Consider the following 19082-nt stretch of genomic DNA (forward strand, 5'->3'; position numbering starts at 1 on the left):
TGAATTTATAAATTCATGGGAGAAATAAAAGTGAAAGGTTACAATTTCTCATTATACTCAATAACCAAAATTAAAACTTCTAAAACAAGTAAACTATTGTTCTTTATTACAAATTTACCAGTCTTAATGTGCTGACAATGTTCCTAGAAAAAATCATATTCTGTGCTTAATAAACATGAATAAGAAATTTATGTTTTTATCATTTCAGTAAATAGTTTAAAGAATAGTATGATAAAAACAATAAGAACCCTGCACTTCAGTTAATCACTATGCTTACCTCCATCTATTGCTATTATTTCAATGTTGTATAGGCTTCTTCTATCATAATCTAACTTCTTTGTTACTTTCACCAGTCCACTGTCCTCTTCAATTTCAAAATCATCAAATGCTCCTTTCTGCACACGATACTTTATCTGTGCATTAACACCTGAGTCTGCATCACTTGCGTGTGTGGTCTCAATGCTTGTTCCTGTGTGAAAATATATTGCAACAGAGTTAAGAAATAAACTCCTTAAAACATATTCCCACATTTTGAGAATTTAGATTGGAGAAACATTAATCAAGGAACTTATTTATATCTTTACTTTTATATTTCTATTCTGAAATTGCTTTATGGTATGTAGGGTTAACAATAAAGCGGTATCATTAGATAGCCCTACCCCCATTTTTATTCAGTCTACAAATGGCAGGAAAAATGACTGTCAGTATATCTCTGTATGGGTCAGTAGATCTCTAATTTTATCATGATGATCATTCCACAATAATCACCCATCAGAAAAGGGGGTTCGAAAGCTTGAAAGCACTCCATTTTGTGATGCACAGCATTTCATTTTAGTGTCTATCAATTACAGTTTTGAATATAATGAGTGACACTCACTCTGACATTTGTGAGGAAGATCTGGACAGCTCACATGGAATAAGAACCATTAAAGTGCTGGTACTGCACTGTAAAGCAGCTGTACGTCATACCTATTGTCCTTTACATCACATATGATTAATGTAAAGAATAAGTTATGAAGAACTGAAAGATTTTTTAAGACACACAAGCTGTAACATGTAATAATAAACAAAAATGAATTCTAGGAACTAAGATGCAGTACCACTACTGTAATGGCACTGACCACTATGAGACTGTGGAAGTTTTCAGAACTACCAACATTGGTACTAAATAAAGTGCATATGTGTGGTGTTTGTGATAGGGAGCAGTTGAAATGGTTAGGAGGCAATATTTGTTTGCAGTTTCAGAAGGCATCAAAGGTAGGAAAAAGTTATGAAGTGGTTCCCTGTTCATTATCATTTAGTGTCATGTAAGCTATGGAAGAAGGATCACTTAATAAAAATTCCTTGCAGATTTGCATTGTGGGCTAGATTCATAAAATGTTGATCCCTAGTGAGCAGTAGACTTCCATGAGTACTTGGAAAAATGGGTATGATAAATCAAAGAACTACATGAAGATATTATGGATGCTATAGGATATTATACATATAAAAGTTCACTTTGAATAAATATTTGTGTAGAATGTTGATGTGCAAGGCAATTCTACTAATAAATTTGCCAATAACCCCTGATTCCTTAAAGAACTGTACTCACATGTATAAAACAGCTTCAGGCATCTGATTACAAATGAGTTACTGCATTATATATTTGACTTCAAGCATCTAAGTGAGAAAAAGTTAAGAAAAGGTTTGAAATTATGCTTTAAGTTTGTTGGTCGTCACTAAATGCTCTCATTATGAAACACCAAATGAATAATATAGTGTTGGTAATTTGCATTTCATTTTAAGTAAAAGCTAGTTTTTTATGCATCTAAGTATTTATGACCTCATTTCTCCTGAACAATGCATCACAACAATGATATAACTTTTCAGATATATTTAGCAATATGTACAGTGTGTTGGAAATAGAGTTAGTAGTGAAGAAGTAGAAATTAAAACATCATGCCTGATGTTGAAGTTTTACTGCATGCCAATTTAAGTAAAAGCTAATGTTTTCACACATCTAAATGTTTATGAGGTCATATCTCCTGAACTATGTGTTTTACAATGATATCATTTTGCAGTTACATTCAGTAATATACGTGGATATTGTCTGCAAACTGTGTTGCAAATAGTGTCAGTAACAAAAAAGTATTAAGCTATCACATCTGATGCATTAACAGCAAAAATGTCTGATAATTTTTTTTTCCTTTCAACATTTTGTGTGTGCGTCTGGAGGAGGATCAGTGAGAAAGATTGTCAGCGAGAAAAAGTTTCATAAAGGTTTGAAATTATGTCTTAAGTTTATTGGAAGTTCATAAGTGCTCTCATTCTCAAATACTGGATGAGTAAAGCCCAGGTGTTAGTGGACTGCCAGATATGCAGCCCAAGACAAACATGGTTTTTAAATTTAATACCTGTCTTATTGTGTTAAACTTTTAACATATGGTTATACCTCGTAATGAGCAGATTGTGACAATATACTGAATTTTCAGATTTGGTCAGTAACTATGCAAAATATTGAAAATCAAAGTTTTGCTGCCCCTTGCAGCTGTTAGACAGTTGTAACTGGTGCTGTGACAGGAGTTTCAGGAGAGTCAACTGTAATCTTCAGGAATAAGTTCCAATTTTATCTACAATGAGAGTATAAACATGTACTGAACTAGAAACAACAAGACGCACATTACTGATAAATAAACTTTAAAGTCAAACTTTAAAGTCCTGTGTGGGTTTGAGATGACTTCTCCATCCCTTCCAGTGAATAAACTGAGCTTTAGTTTATAGTCATTCTAAAATTTTTGATTAAGAATTAAAGTGATCAGATTGCTGAAGACTAATTTGAAAACAATTGATGAACTAAAGATTGAATGGAAGATTGGCAGAAGTGTTGAGAAAGGTAATATATTTTTCCCACTGCTATTCAATTAGAGTTTTGATAAAATATTCTGAGAAGGTTCATTGATATAAAAGTGATGCAAGAATAAACAGAACAATAAAAAACACATCCAGCTGTGCAGATGAAACCACACTTGCAACTGACAATCTTAGTAACCTATAGTCCTTGCTTATCAAAACCAATAATGAGACCTTAACATCGATGTTGATCCATTGTTTACAGAGCCAAGACTCACAAAACATATTGTTACAGTTGAAATGTCAGCTAATTGACGGAAAGAGTCCTTTCATGTGTCTGGTATATGGCCCCATACTTAGAAATCTGAGCCAAAAATGAAGCAACATGAGCAAACTTCAACAAAAGGATATTGGTTTGATGTAGCTCTTGATGCTAGTCTATCCTATACAGGCTTCTTCATCTCTGCATAACTAAAGTAACATACATCTATTTGAACTTCCGCACTGTATTCAAGCCTTGACCTCTCTCTACAACTTTTACCTGCCACTCTTTCTTCCATTACCAAACTATTCAACTAATCCTTTCTTTCAGTCAATTTGTGCCATATATTTCTTTTATCCCCTGTTTGATTCAGTATCTCCTAAGTTTTTACTCAATATAATCACCTAATCTTCAGCATACTTCTGTAGCAACAGACTGAAAATCTTCTTCTTGTCTGAATTGCCTATCATCCATATTTCACTTCCATGCAAGGCTACGCTCTCTATAAATACCTACAGAAAAGATTTTCTAACACATTCATATCATATATTAATACAATCCTCTTTTTCAAAAATGCTTTTCTTGCTACTGCCAGTCTGCATTTTATATCTACTCTACTTTGCCCATCGTCAGTTATTTTGCTGCCCAAACAGCAAAACTTATGTTCTACTTTTAGCATTTCATTCATTTCCTAATGTAATTCACTCAGTCTAATCTGATTTAATCTGAATACATTCCATTATCCTTGTTTTACTTTTGCTGATGCTCATCTTACAACCTACCTTCAATCTGAGACATTCCATTGAACTGCTTTTCCAAGTACTTAGGTGTATATGACAATATTACAGTGCCATTGGCAAACCTCAAAGATTTTATTTCTTGCCCCTGAACTTTAGTTCCCTTTCCTAATTTCTCCTTGGTTTCTTCACAGCCTGCTGAATTTAAAGGTTGAATAACATCACAGATGGGTTGCAACCATGCCTCACTCACTTCTCAACTATGGCTACCCTTCAACTTTTACATCTGCAGTCTGGTTATAAAGAAACTTTAGGTCCCTGTATTTTGTCTCTCGTTCTTTCAAAATTTCAAAGAGTGTTGTCCAGTCCACATTGTCAAAACCTTCCTCTGAACCTACAAATGTTACAGAAGTAGGGTTGACTTTCTTTTGCTAAATCTTGTGCGATAAGTCGTAGGGTCTGTATTGCCTCCTGTGTTCTTACATTTCTCTGGAACACAAGCTGATCATCCCCAAAGGTCAGCCAATACCAGTTTTCCCATTCTTCCATAAATAATTTATGTGTCAATCAATGGAAACTCCAGGATGGAATGTAACAATTTGTGAATATATGTGTCAATTTTTTGCAACCATGACCATCTTATGGTTCAGTAATATTCTCACCTGTTGGCATCTGCCTTCTTTGGAAATGGAATTATTACATTCTTCCTTAAGTCTAAGAGTATTTTGTCTGTCTCATATCTTGCATACTTATTGAAATAGTATTGTCATGGATGCCTCTCCCAAGGATCTCAATAATTCTATAGTAATCACTTACTCCAGGGACTTTGTTTTCACTTAGGTCTTCCAGTGCTCTATCAGATTCTTCTTCCAATATCATATCCCCCATCTCATCTTCACCTACTTCCTCTTCTCTTTCTGTAATATCGTTCTCCAGTTTGTTTGTCTTATCTATATCCTCTATATGTTCCTTCCACCTTTCAGCTTTCCCTTCTTTACTTAATATAGGGTTGGCATCTGAGCTCTGGACATTCATACAATTGCTTCCCTTTTAACAACGGTCTGTTTGATTTTCCTATAGGTCGCATATATCTTTCTGCTAATTATGCATACTTCTACAATCTTGCATTTGTCCTCTAGCCATTCCTGCTTAGCCATACTTACATTTTCTGATAATCTAACCAATTATTTGTATGTTTGTATTCCCTTTCATCTGCTTCATTTATTGTATTTTTATATTTTCTACCTATTTCAATTAAATCCAACATCTCCTTTGATATCCAGTTGTTTCTGGATTTTTACCTACATTATCTTCTACTGTCTTCCCTATTTCATCTCTCAAAACTATCCATTCATCTTCTATTTTATTTCTTTTCCCTATTTCATTCCAACATTGCCTAATGGTCCATCTGAAACTCTCAACAACATGTGGTGTCTTCAATTTATCCATGTCCCATCTCCTGAAGTCCCAACCTCTATGCGATTTCTTCAGTTTTAATTTGAAGTTCATAAGCAATAAACTGTGGTCAGTGTCCATATCTGCCACTGAAACTGTATTGCAGTTTACAATCTGGTTTTTATGTCACTGTCTAATATAATCGGTCTGAAACATTCAAGAGTCCCAGATCTCTTTCACACATACAGCATTCTTTTATGACCGTTAAATCAAGTATTAACAATGATTAAATTATGCTCTGTGCACAGTTCTACCAGATGGCTTATCCTTTCATTCCTTTCCCCCCAGTCCAAATGTTATGAGCACATTTTTTCTCACCATTCATAAATCTTAACATACTTAAAAATTGCTTGATGTAAGAGAAATTCTGACATCAGCCAAAATCAGGAATTTAAACAAATCCATTGGCAAAAAATGAAAATTTGTGCCAGACTGGGACTCAAACCTGGATTTCTTGTTCTATGAGAGCACTATATATGTAGAATCCACCATCCATTATCCTCACTGTTTGCAGTTTCACTAGGAAAAGGTGTAGACTTTTTGAAAATCACCCAGAACTGCGGGTCAGGGGAGACTTACCATACAGGATGAGAAGGAAAGACTGACTGTTTGGGGCTGCATCAGATGAGATTTGAAAAGCTGAGAGCTTATAAAAGGAAGACAGGGTAATATGCAAGACAGAGATTATTACTAAAACATCATGCACGAGTTAATAAGAGTGAGAAGCTAAGTGCATTGTACGCAACAGAGGTGGGAGGGGACGGTGAAAAATAGATGAGAAAGGCAATGAATGATGTCAAAAACTAAAATGGATTGAAGCAAAGGGTAGTTACACTGAAGAAAAGCTGAGTTAATGTAAATTAAAGCAGGTGGGCAGAGAGAACCAAGGACTTGTTGTAGTGCTAGTTTGCACCTGTGGAGTTCTGAGAAACTGGTGTCTGGGGGAAAAATCCAGATGGCACGTGTGGTGAAACAGGTCACGAATGTCATGCAACTTCAGGGCTTGCCCCTGCAACAGGATACTGATAATTGCCAGTGTATACCCTCTGCCTAGGCCCATCCATCCTAATTGATAATTTGGTGGTAGTCACATCGATGTAGAAGGCTGAACAGCATTTACATAATAGCTGATATATGACATGTCATTTCACAGGTGACTCTCCCTTTGATAGTATACGTTTTGCCAGTTATAGGGCTATTACAGGTGGTGGTAGGAGTGTGCATAGGGTAAGTCTTGCAGTGGGGATGGTCACAGGGTTAGGAGCCATAGGTTAGGGAGAGGGGTGCAGAAGGAGCATAAGGTATGACAAGAATATTCCAGAGATTGTGAGGGTGACGGAAAGCTATTCTAGGTGTGGTGGACAAAATTTCAGGAGGAATAGATCACATTTGAGGGCATGGTTTTAGGAAGTCATAGCTCTGTCGAAGTAGCTGATTAACACATTCCAGACCAGGATAATATGTTTGCCTCAGATTCAAACACTGTATGGGAAGGAACGTTTGACATTTGGATGCAGACTCTTTATAGCGATACACCATCATTCTCACCTCCGTCTTCACCGCACGTAATTTCCCCACCAGCTTAGTTAAAAAGCAGATTTCCCAAGCCATCGTGACCAATCCTGGTACTGCTGATCCCTCCACAAAACAGCGTTGGAGCACACCACTAGTGACTCAGTATTTCAAAGACATCAACAAAATCTTCTCATCCGATTTCAATCCTCTCACATCTTATATCAAAAGTGATTAATGGAATTAAGCAGTGACTTGCAAGTGTTTTTGAAGCTGATAAACAGATGTTCTTTGACTGTCTATTCACAGTCTCCCTTGGAACTACATTAAACGTGCTCAAGGGGGTAATGCTACACAACATTTTCTTCTAAAATCTCTTTTATATACAATAAGCAATTAAAAAAATTTTTATTGCTTTTTTTGTAGATAACACATACAAGTACCAAAGTGCAAAGGCAAAATAAAATAAATTGAGGCACTTAGAACCATAAGGACCCAAAGCACAGACACAACGTTTTGAGAAAAATAGATATTTTTGAAAATGAAATTTGTAGGCAAACCACCAGTCTCATATGTTTGACTTGCTTTTTACACAAGTCTCAATGTCCTACTTTCCTATAAAAGAATAATGTACCCAAGTTATGTTATGAAACTTTAATTAATATTTAGGATTACTATTATTAATGTTAATCCACAAAATTTTCATGTGTAGGCTAGTGGCAATAGTGTCTTTTTGACTGTTGTGTGGTTTGTAATAAATGTGAAACTAAAACCAGAACATAAACAAGAGATGCTACATGTACCACTTACACAATTATGATGTATCTCAACACTTCATGGTCCTCATTACCATAATTTTTATTAAGCAGATTCTCTGGTTTCAGATAAAACTGTCCATTCACTTCAGGCATGAAATCTACTAATTTTGTTAAGTCTATGTATTCAAGCTTGATCTAGTAGTTTTGATACAATTTTGTGTTTCCAAGTTGAAGTTTGCCTTCCAACTATGTATTTGGGCACTAGATTTTGCAAGGCGTCTAAAACTGTGGGGAAATAACAAATTGTGGTCTCCTTCACGGCGACTTAAAGAGAATAGTGGCCTCCCATGACTCCAATGAAGAATATGCTACTTTCAACAACAGTTTATGACAACCTATTGAAAACTTCATCATTGTAAAATATCTGAAATGAACATTGTTACCATGAACAACTTCTGGTTTGGTAGTGAGGATGGTGACACACTTATGGGTTCTGAAAACTATACGTGGTTCACCATAAATCAACAGATGTCAAGAGAACACATACATGTTACTGTCTTCCATTTGACAATGATGTGCTTTAAAGCCTTATGATTCTCAATAATTCAGTTACAATCATACTTGTGATATCAAGTACGGGTTCTAAAAACTATAGCTGGTTCACCATAAATCAACAGATGTCAAGAGAATGCATACATGTAACTATCTTCCATTTGACAATGGTGTGCTTTAAAACCTTATGGTTCTCAGTGATTCAGATACAATCATACTTGTGATATCAAGTAAGAAAGGTCTTCACAACTTGAATAAGTCAATAATGTGTTGGTCCTCATGCCTTATGCAATGAGTTATTCAGCTTGGCACTGATAGATGAGTTATTGGGTGTTCTCCTGAGGGATATTGTGCCAAATTCTGTCCATTTGGTGTGTTACATCATCAAAATCCCAAACTCGCTGGAAGGCCCTGCCCATAATACTTCAAACGTTCTCAGTTGGGGAGAGATCTGGTGACCTTGCTGGCCACGGTAGGCTTTTGCAAGCGCAAAGCCAAGCAGTAGAAACTCTTGCAGTGTGCGGACGAGTCTTACTATGAAATGAAATGGCACCCAAACTATCACTCCTGGTTGTCAGGCATCTCCAGACATGTCTTCACAGGTCATCAGGACTCACTCCATAGTGGAACTCATCACTGAAGACAATTCTACTCAGTCAATGACAGTCCAGGCCAAATGTGCCCAACAACATTGCAAATGGGCTTGTTGGTGTACAAAGGTGAATGGTAGTCAGAGCAAGAGGTGCTATGATCTCAGCCCCATTTCTGTGAGCTACCTATTAATGGTCCTTGTGGCCACTGAAGCTCCAGTTCGCATGTCAGACTCACTCTGAGTAACTCACTGATGACTGCTTGATCCTCACATCCTCTCATCTCTGTAGGTCAACCACTTCTTTCTTGATGCTGTGTTCAGTCATGTTACACCCATCCCTGCCAACTTTGTTGAATAGTGGCATCGCTCCAATTCAAATGTTGAACAATTTGTCAATTACTCCAACTGGCTTTTTGGGCCCAGCTACGTAGCCTCTCAAATGCTGATATCTGTGTATATTGTTCATGCACTTGTCTGCGAGATGTGATTACTGCCCAACTCAGTACACAGAATGAAATTCACAAAGACATTATGCCTTCATATCAACATGTCCCCTATTTATTATCCTTACCACCTATGTGGTGAAATTGCACTGCACCATCATACATTCATGTATCAGCTGCCAAAGTTTATGATTTTGCATTTTCCCTCAATACCTGTATGAATATCAATTTGAACCATTTGCATAACTCCTTTATGATGCATCTACTTCCATTTTATAATTTTTTTGGCATCATGGTGAAAAATAAATGACTCTAATGAAATAAATAATTTAGTTTTTTACAAACTGTCAATGAAAACTGCTAATATTTCAAATTTAATGAAATAACTCCTCACCCCTTCTGGCCTCACCTTTTGCTATCCCTTGTCCTCCACCTTCCCATCCCTTTCCCCACGCCCGCTATAGTACTACACATGACTTGTATCCTCCAAACACACGCTCAATTCTCTACTTCTCTCTTCTCATCCTCAACCCCAAGTACAACCTCCTGATGCTGCTCCTAACAGTCCTATACTGGCCCCACCGCATTTCTGCACACTCCCACAGGCATCAGTAGCATCCGGTCCCACAACTACACTGTTATCCCTCCCCTTCTCTGCCCCACACCCCTTCTGTACCTCCACTACCCACCCCAACTAGACTGCTGCTCAATAACAGTCACAGTTATGCAGTTATGCAGGATATGACAGAGGTCATGTGTGTGTGTGTGTGTGAGTTGAGCTTAAGTGAATGTGTGTGAGTTTTCTACATCTGAGGAAGGACTTTGTCCAAAAGCTGAATATTTCTAGTATTCTTTTCACCGTGCTTGTATACAACTCAGTGAAAGCTTTGTGTGGTGAGTAGCAATCTGTTCTTTCCATATTGTTGTAATTCCTCACTTCATTTGAAAATGAAAAAAGAATTGTACTGTAGACAGAAAGTTTTGGAGGAAATATAATGAGGATTGGGTGAGACAAGATCTGATAGAAAAAAGAACTGATAGTTTTTGAGATATGAGAAGTGAAACATGTAAATGGATTTCTGTATGTACATGCATAATTTGTATTCTTACCTATGGGGGAATCTTCCTGTATTGAAGCAACATAACTCTCCCTCTCAAACACTGGGCTATTGTTGTTTACATCACGAACTGTAATACGCACTGTCGCTGTATTTGCAAATACTCCGTCACTAGCCTGAAATACATAATTTGTCATAATTGCTTAATACATCATAACTAATCACACACATATTTTGACACATGAATAACATATGAGGATAAGCAGGTAGAAGAGATTTCCAATATGAAACCCTAGAATTAAAACTTGGGGTCCATATAACAAAACTGCTCGAACACTTAAATAAATTTGTAATATTAGGAAAGGATAGATGCTACTCACCATAAAGATGACCTGTTGAGTTGTGGACAGGCACAACAAATAGACTGTTACACATTATAGCTTTTGGCCAAAGCCTTCCTCAGCAAAGAAAACACACACCCATACACATTCACACAAGCAAGCAAACCTCACACACATATGAACACTACCACTGGCAGCTCCGACTGTAACCACGTTTTCATTGTGCCTGTCTGCAGCTTGACGCATCATTCTTACAGTGAGTAGAAATCTATCCTTTATCTAATATTATTGATATCCAACCAGGAGATTCCATTGTTTTAATAAATCTCTATTCACAATGCAAATGTCGAATATAATTTTTTTTTTTTAAATTGGCATACTTTGCTTATGTTCATTCCATGCTCTCATATGGTATCATATTTTGGGATAACTCATCACATCAAACTGAAGTTTTCTTGTTCCAAAAGCACATACTTTTAATTCCTTGTAGTATGAATTCAAGAGTGTCTTGCACAGCCTGTTTGAAGAACTGGGTATAATACCAACAGATTATCAGAACATTTATTCCTTAATTAAGTTTGTCGTAAGTAATACAAGCTCTCTCAAACCAATAGCTCAGTTCATTGAATCAATAGCTCAGTTCATTGAATCAATGTCAAGAATAAGAACAGTCTTCACAAAGATTTAATATCATTCACTTAAAGCCAGAAAGGTGCCCATTATCCAGTAACTCACACGTTGAATAATGCACCAGCAACCACAAAAAACTATGTACAAATAAAGTACTGTTTCAGAGGAGACTAAATGGTTTATAGGTGCCAAATCCCTCTACTCCACTCATGATTTTGATAGTAGAACCAAAACATACTTATTATTAACTGTAGATATCACATAAAATGAATGTTACTTAGTGATAACTGACTTCAGCACAGTTTCAGTGTACCAATATGATCTGTGTAAGTAAGTTTTGCAATTCTTCTTTAATTGATGCTAGGCTGCAATAGCCTAAGAATTATGTTATGCTCATATTCCACACCCACAAAGCTCTCCTCACTTTGGGTCTATTGTTCCAACAGTTAATCTAATCTACTGATCTCTCATTGACATGTGTTAAGGAAACTGAAAAAATGCACAATCTATATTACTATGTTTATGATCAAATCAGGATGGAATATAAACAATGACCTGAGAAAAGGCAACTTGTCACTATTTAACAGAGGGTACAAGAAGTAGATAAGCATTTAAACAAGTGTTACTTGTTATATCCCTGTGGTCAAAGTAACATCCTTCTTCAGAGTACACACTTATAGGTACTCACTCTTAATGTTGCTGCCAGGCTGGTGTGTGCACGGATGTAATATTACAGTCTGACATAATATTGTTATCAAGGTAATTAGAGATGGAACACACATTCAGATCACAATGGGGCGAGGAAAGAAATGGACAATAGCAACTCTTAAGCACCCTCTCAGTATTCACTTGAAATGATTTATGGAAATAGCAGAAAACTAATAGTAGGATGGCCACATAAAGGTTTGAAATACACTCATCCAAAACAAAAATGACTGCATTAGCAACCATGCCATTTTGATTGGTTTGGTTTGACTTAGGTTGAGTAGTGATCTTAGCTACTGTGCATGGGGTGAGTGTGGAAGTCAATTTATGGAAACAAAGACCAAGCTGCAATGATTAACACACTTATACCCTTGGCATGAACTGACACTATGTAGAATATAATTTATTTACTAAGACTGTTATGTAAAATAAGGCTACTAATTATCCAATGAAAATACTTTTATTTTAAATTCATTGCACTTGCATAGACTTTTATCCCACAAATGAAAATTTTAAAATTAGATGCAAATTATTTTGTTACGAAATATGAGTCAGCAGCTGTAGCATTATGTGTGTGACTTAAATTTGCAATATATTATGGAACTATACTAAGCAGAAATATTGTCACATGGCAACCACTATGAAGTCAAAATCTGACAGCAGGATCATCAATGAAGTAGAACAATCAGCACTGAAAGCATGTTTATTGTTGTTGTTGTGGTCTTCAGTCCTGAGACTGGTTTGATGCAGCTCTCCATGCTACTCTATCCTGTGCAAGCTTCTTCATCTCCCAGTACCTACTGCAACCTACATCCTTCTGAATCTGCTTAGTGTATTCATCTCTTGGTCTCCCTCTACGATTTTTACCCTCCACGCTGCCCTCCAATACTAAATTGGTGATCCCTTGATGCCTCAGAACATGTCCTACCAACCGATCCCTTCTTCTGGTCAAGTTGTGCCACAAACTTTTCTCCCCAATCCTATTTAATACTTCCTCATTAGTTATGTGATCTACCCATCTAATCTTCAGCATTCTTCTGTAGCACCACATTTCGAAAGCTTCTATTCTCTTCTTGTCCAAACTATTTATCGTCCATGTTTCACTTCCATACATGGCTACACTCCATACGAATACTTTCAGAAATGACTTCCTGACACTTAAATCAATACTGGATGTTAACAAATTTCTCTTCTTCAGAAACGCTTTCCTTGCCATTGCCAGCCTACATTTTATATCCTCTCTACTTCGACCATCATCAGTTATTTTGCTCCCCAAATAGCAAAACTCCTTTACTACTTTAAGTGCCTCATTTCCTAATCTAATTCCCTCAGCATCACCCGACTTAATTAGGCTACATTCCATTATCCTTGTTTTTCTTTTGTTGATGTTCATCTTATATCCTCCTTTCAAGACACTGTCCATTCCATTCAACTGCTCTTCCAAGTCCTTTGCTGTCTCGGACAGAATTACAATGCCATCGGCGAACCTCAAAGTTTTTATTTCTTCTCCATGAATTTTAATACCTACTCCGAATTTTTCTTTTGTTTCCTTTACTGCTTGCTCAATATACAGATTGAACAACATCGGGGAGAGGCTACAACCCGGTCTTACTCCCTTCCCAACCACTGCTTCCCTTTCATGTCCCTCGACTCTTATAACTGCCATCTGGTTTCTGTACAAATTGTAAATAGCCTTTCGCTCCCTGTATTTTACCCCTGCCACCTTTAGAATTTGAAAGAGAGTATTCCAGTCAACATTGTCAAAAGCTTTCTCTAAGTCTACAAATGCTAGAAACGTAGGTTTGCCTTTCCTTAATCTTTCTTCTAAGATAAGTCGTAAGGTCAGTATTGCCTCACGTGTTCCAGTGTTTCTACGGAATCCAAACTGATCTTCCCCGAGGTTGGCTTCTACTAGTTTTTCCATTCGTCTGTAAAGAATTCGTGTTAGTATTTTGCAGCTGTGACTTATTAAGCTGATAGTTCGGTAATTTTCACATCTGTCAACACCTGCTTTCTTTGGGATTGGAATTATTATATTCTTCTTGAAGTCTGAGGGTATTTCGCCTGTCTCATACATCTTCCTCACCAGATGGTAGAGTTTTGTCAGGACTGGCTCTCCCACGGCCGTCAGTAGTTCCAATGGAATATTGTCTACTCCGGGGGCTTTGTTTCGACTCAGGTCTTTCAGTGCTCTGTCAAACTCTTCACGCAGTATCATATCTCCCATTTCATCTTCATCTACATCCTCTTCCATTTCCATAATATTGTCCTCAAGTACATCGCCCTTGTATAGACCCTCTATATACTCCTTCCACCTTTCTGCTTTCCCTTCTTTGCTTAGAACTGGGTTTCCATCTGAGCTCTTGATATTCATACAAGTCGTTCTCTTATCTCCAAAGGTCTCTTTAATTTTCCTGTAGGCGGTATCTATCTTACCCCTAGTGAGATAGGCCTCTACATCCTTACATTTGTCCTCTAGCCATCCATGCTTAGCCATTTTGCACTTCCTGTCGATCTCATTTTTGAGACGTTTGTATTCCTTTTTGCCTGTTTCACTTACTGCATTTTTATATTTTCTCCTTTCATCAATTAAATTCAATATTTCTTCTGTTACCCAAGGATTTCTACTAGCCCTCGTCTTTTTACCTACTTGATCCTCTGCTGCCTTCACTACTTCATCCCTCAAAGCTACCCATTCTTCTTCTACTGTATTTATTTCCCCCATTCCTGTCAATTGCTCCCTTATGCTCTCCCTGAATCTCTGTACAACCTCTGGTTCTTTCAGTTTATCCAGGTCCCATCTCCTTAAATTCCCACCTTTTTGCAGTTTCTTCAGTTTTAATCTACAGGTCATAACCAATAGATTGTGGTCAGAGTCCACATCTGCCCCTGGAAATGTCTTACAATTTAAAACCTGGTTCCTAAATCTCTGTCTTACCATTATATAATCTATCTGATACCTTTTAGTATCTCCAGGGTTCTTCCATGTATACAACCTTCTTTCATGATTCTTAAACCAAGTGTTAGTTATGATTATGTTGTGCTCTGTGCAAAATTCTACCAGGCGGCTTCCTCTTTCATTTCTGTCCCCCAATCCATATTCACCTACTATGTTTCCTTCTCTCCCTTTTCCTACACTCGAATTCCAGTCACCCATGACTATTAAATTTTCATCTCCCTTCACAATCTGAATAATTTCTTTTATTTCATCATACATTTCTTCAATTTCTTCGTCATCTGCAGAGCTAGTTGGCATATAAACTTGTACTACTGTAGTAGGTGTGGGCTTCGTATCTATCTTGGCCACAATAATGCGTTCACTATGCTGTTTGTAGTAGCTTACCCGCATTCCTATTTTCCTATTCATTATTAAACCTACTCCTGCATTACCCCTATTTGATTTTGTGTTTATAACCCTGTAGTCACCTGACCAGAAGTCTTGTTCCTCTTGCCACCGAACTTCACTAATTCCCACAATATCTAACTTCAACCTATCCATTTCCCTTTTTAAATTTTCTAACCTACCTGCCCGATTAAGGGATCTGACATTCCACGCTCCGATCCGTAGAACGCCAGTTTTCTTTCTCCTGATAACGACATCCTCTTGAGTAGTCCCCGCCCGGAGATCCGAATGGGGGACTATTTTACCTCCGGAATATTTTACCCAAGAGGACGCCATCATCATGTAATCATACAGTAAAGCTGCATGCCCTCGGGAAAAATTATGGCTGTAGTTTCCCCTTGCTTTCAGCCGTTCGCAGTACCGGCACGGCAAGGCCGTTTCGGTTATTGTTACAAGGCCAGATCAGTCAATCATCCAGACTGTTGCCCTTGCAACTACTGAAAAGGCTGCTGCCCCTCTTCAGGAACCACACGTTTGTCTGGCCTCTCAACAGATACCCCTCCGTTGTGGTTGCACCTACGGTACGGCTATCTGTATCGCTGAGGCACGCAAGCCTCCCCACCAACGGCAAGGTCCATGGTTCATGGGGGGGCATGTTTATTACAAATTCTAATGTACAGATAAAACAGAGGTGAATTCCTGAGAGCAGAGTGCTACTATTTATACAAACATTAAACATTTCAGAACATACAGACATTACAAACATAAGAAACTTTGAGAGGCTCTAAGAAATGATAAATACTAAAAACACAAATAGATTGTGGTCAGGTTTGAACTGGCAACTCATAGCACGCCAGCCAGCAATGTTAACTGCTGCACCATACTGCATGCAGCACAGCTCATGGCAATATTGACTAATGCTGTACAGATTATTACAGTTTTATCCTCAGTAATATTCTGTTTGCAATTTCTGAGGTTTTCTAGTGCAATTGATAGTTTAGGCCTTTATGGATATCAAAGCAGGTAGACAATTTTATTTTTATACATAATATTCTAATGACTGATTTCTTGTGTGCTGCTACCCATAACCATAATAAAAGCTTTTCTATGCTTTTCTTCATTTAACACACATTGATATATTGATTAAATGATCAACAAAACAAAATTCTGTAACATCATAAAATAATAACAAATCTTTTATAGAAAGTCATTAGCATTCAAGTTATATATATTCCAAGAATTAATACAAAATGATTTGTCACCACTATCAATTACAGAAGCTTTCCCTCAAAGTGAATAATGTAACACTACAGTTCTGCAGGCCATGGCACATCAAGAAGGCATCCTTTGCAAACTTGCAGTTTCTAGCAAAACTGCATCACACTGTTCGAAAGCAAAGGTAACCCAAGTTTGACCACCAGCTACTTTAATGCTATTAAAATTCAAAGTCAAACTTGATGTCATCGGCCAATAAAGAACATCTGTACGGTAATTAAATTACTTGAGCTGTTTGGTGTACTGGTGTTCTGTTGGCTTTGATAACAAATACAGAAAGGATAACTCTTTGAGGCATCATAGTCTATAAAGCTCCAAAATTAAATGTAGTTTTGTGGATGCTTTAAGGTAAATGATTCCACAGCTGTAAGTGTTAGCAACTACTGTGTATTAATTTTTGAAGTGTGTGTAAATTAAATACTGATGAGCTCAAACAATGTGAAGTTTGGGATGGGATAGGACAGATTGTTATTCACCACAGAGAGGAGGCACTGAGCCACAGACAGAAAAAATGAAAAGATTGCTAAATAAATTAAGCTTTTGGACAAAGTCCTTCTTCCAAAATACAAAACACAAACACATTGAAACAAGCACAAAGTCCTTCTTCCCAAATACAAAACACACACACATTTACAGAAGTGCACTTTGTGTGAATGTGTCTGTGTTTTCTATTTCAGAAGGACTAAAACAGAAATCTTAATTATTTTAGCAGTCTTTTTCATTGTGTCTATCTTTGAGTTAAATACCGATGATTATCATTTGGCTTAAAGGTCATAGTGATGTAACAAAATTTGGAGTGTGCTGGTGATTTATCTGTGTATTGTAGCACTTAATGAATGTGGGTTACCCGATAAAAATATTTTTTTGGGATATGGGCAGTGATCCTTCAAATCTTTCCAGTAATACAATGCTTAATTGGATTAATATACCACAGAGATGAGTCACTGTGATTTATTGTCTTATGTGAATTCACTCCATGTACCTCAATCATATTGTTCAGTATTGTTGTCATCACATTGATACTTAGACCCAAGTTTGATACCCCACTGTGTACATTTATTGTTTAGAACTGTTGGATTTAGTCCATGAAGCATACAGCTCTTTCCCATTCCTGAATGACAGAGAGACTTCCTTAAAATGAACTCTCCAGCCACGATTATAAGGTTTCTCAACATCCTTCCTATAGCATGAAACACAAGGATGCTGATGTCTGTTTGAGCAAATTTGAGATTGTTCACTCTTTTTATTAAGACTTTACTACCACTTCACTTGCCCAAGTCAAAAATATCAAAGGGATGTAGTTCTGTGGTACACAGATGTGGTCACTGAATTAAAATGGGCACCAAAATACATAGTGGGTAGTCGGGTGTCAAACTTGAGTATAAACAGCCATTCAGCACTAACACCCTGTTGCAGTCTAGTTTAGGTTCAGGCAGTGAACACACAAATTTGTTGTCTATAGCACATGACAAAGATGACTAAATGAATTGTCAACCCAGCTAAGCGCTTACAAGCTTGCCATTTGAATTTATCTTCAAATTGAAGGCTGTAAAATTTATAATAACCATCTACTTTACTAAGATAATTGACAAAGCTTGTGACATTTGCTGCAAATTACAGGAGCTCTTTAACAAATTACCTAACCTATTCAACTCACTGTTACAATACTGATCTGAGCTATTAACTCACCCATATCTCAGGCAACAATATCTGACACATTTGTCTATGGATTTACTTGAATTTGTCTGAATGATCCTCTAGTTTTAAACTAAGATGAAGGAATGTATGTGCATTTGATATCTCTTACTTGCACCATTCCTTTCAACAATTAGCACAAAATTATGTCAATTCTTAGTCCATTCCCTCACATAATGATTACCTAATGTACACCAGCTGGTTGTAATAATTAAGATATACTAAAAGAAAAATGTTTAATCTGCCGTACCTGTACTGCTAATGTAATTACATCACTTGTAACATTGGTCATGTCAAGGCCACTAGCTGCACGAACTGTAATTTCTCCTGTATGAGGATTAATTTCAAACAGGTTCTTAACATTTCCTTCTACTATTGAGTATGTTATCTCAGAAGTTACATCAGTGTCTCTTGCCTGAAACAAGCAATATTTTTCATTCACTTTAAATTTACAGTCATCAATAGTGGATGATACAGAATTCTCATTTCGTATTGGGTTTTATTTTGTTGTTACGTGCTTTACTGTACCTGAACTTGCAGTGGTGGTTCAAAATTACTGGCGCCTTCATCAATGGCAACAAGATAATTATTATTTGTAAACTGTGGTGCATTGTCATTGCTGTCAATGAGTAGGATTCTGACTGGAACAGCTGTGGTATGGCCCTCTCCATTGTCATCTGTTGCCTAAAAAATAATTTATTTCTTTTATGTGTTACAACATTTGGACAAATATATGAATGATGTATTAATTGTGAGTAAAGTTACAAAACTTTAATCCTGCAATAATTATGATTGATTTTTTAAAAAGGAAAACTTTTAATTCCAAAGTGATGAAAATCATATTTCAAACTGTCTCCATGCATCCAAGTAACTGTTATTTAACTGTTTCAAATCC

At 36.9% G+C, this 19082-nt stretch overlaps 1 protein-coding gene across 2 annotated transcripts in view; it reads right to left on the bottom strand.

Annotated features, from left to right (window-relative positions):
* LOC124716128 (cadherin-87A) overlaps window positions 1–19082 on the bottom strand; it is a 725215-nt gene that overhangs the window by 153140 nt on the left and 552993 nt on the right. For both annotated transcript variants that reach the window (XM_047243147.1, XM_047243148.1), the window contains 4 exons: window positions 18716–18871; window positions 18438–18602; window positions 10251–10374; window positions 278–469 (listed from right to left, as the gene is read on the bottom strand). In XM_047243147.1, the coding sequence (XP_047099103.1) occupies window positions 278–469; window positions 10251–10374; window positions 18438–18602; window positions 18716–18871 (637 nt within the window). The remainder of the gene's footprint in view (window positions 1–277; window positions 470–10250; window positions 10375–18437; window positions 18603–18715; window positions 18872–19082) is intronic.

Source organism: Schistocerca piceifrons, chromosome 1 (assembly GCF_021461385.2).
Source record: "Schistocerca piceifrons isolate TAMUIC-IGC-003096 chromosome 1, iqSchPice1.1, whole genome shotgun sequence".
NCBI classification, from domain to species: domain Eukaryota; kingdom Metazoa; phylum Arthropoda; class Insecta; order Orthoptera; family Acrididae; genus Schistocerca; species Schistocerca piceifrons.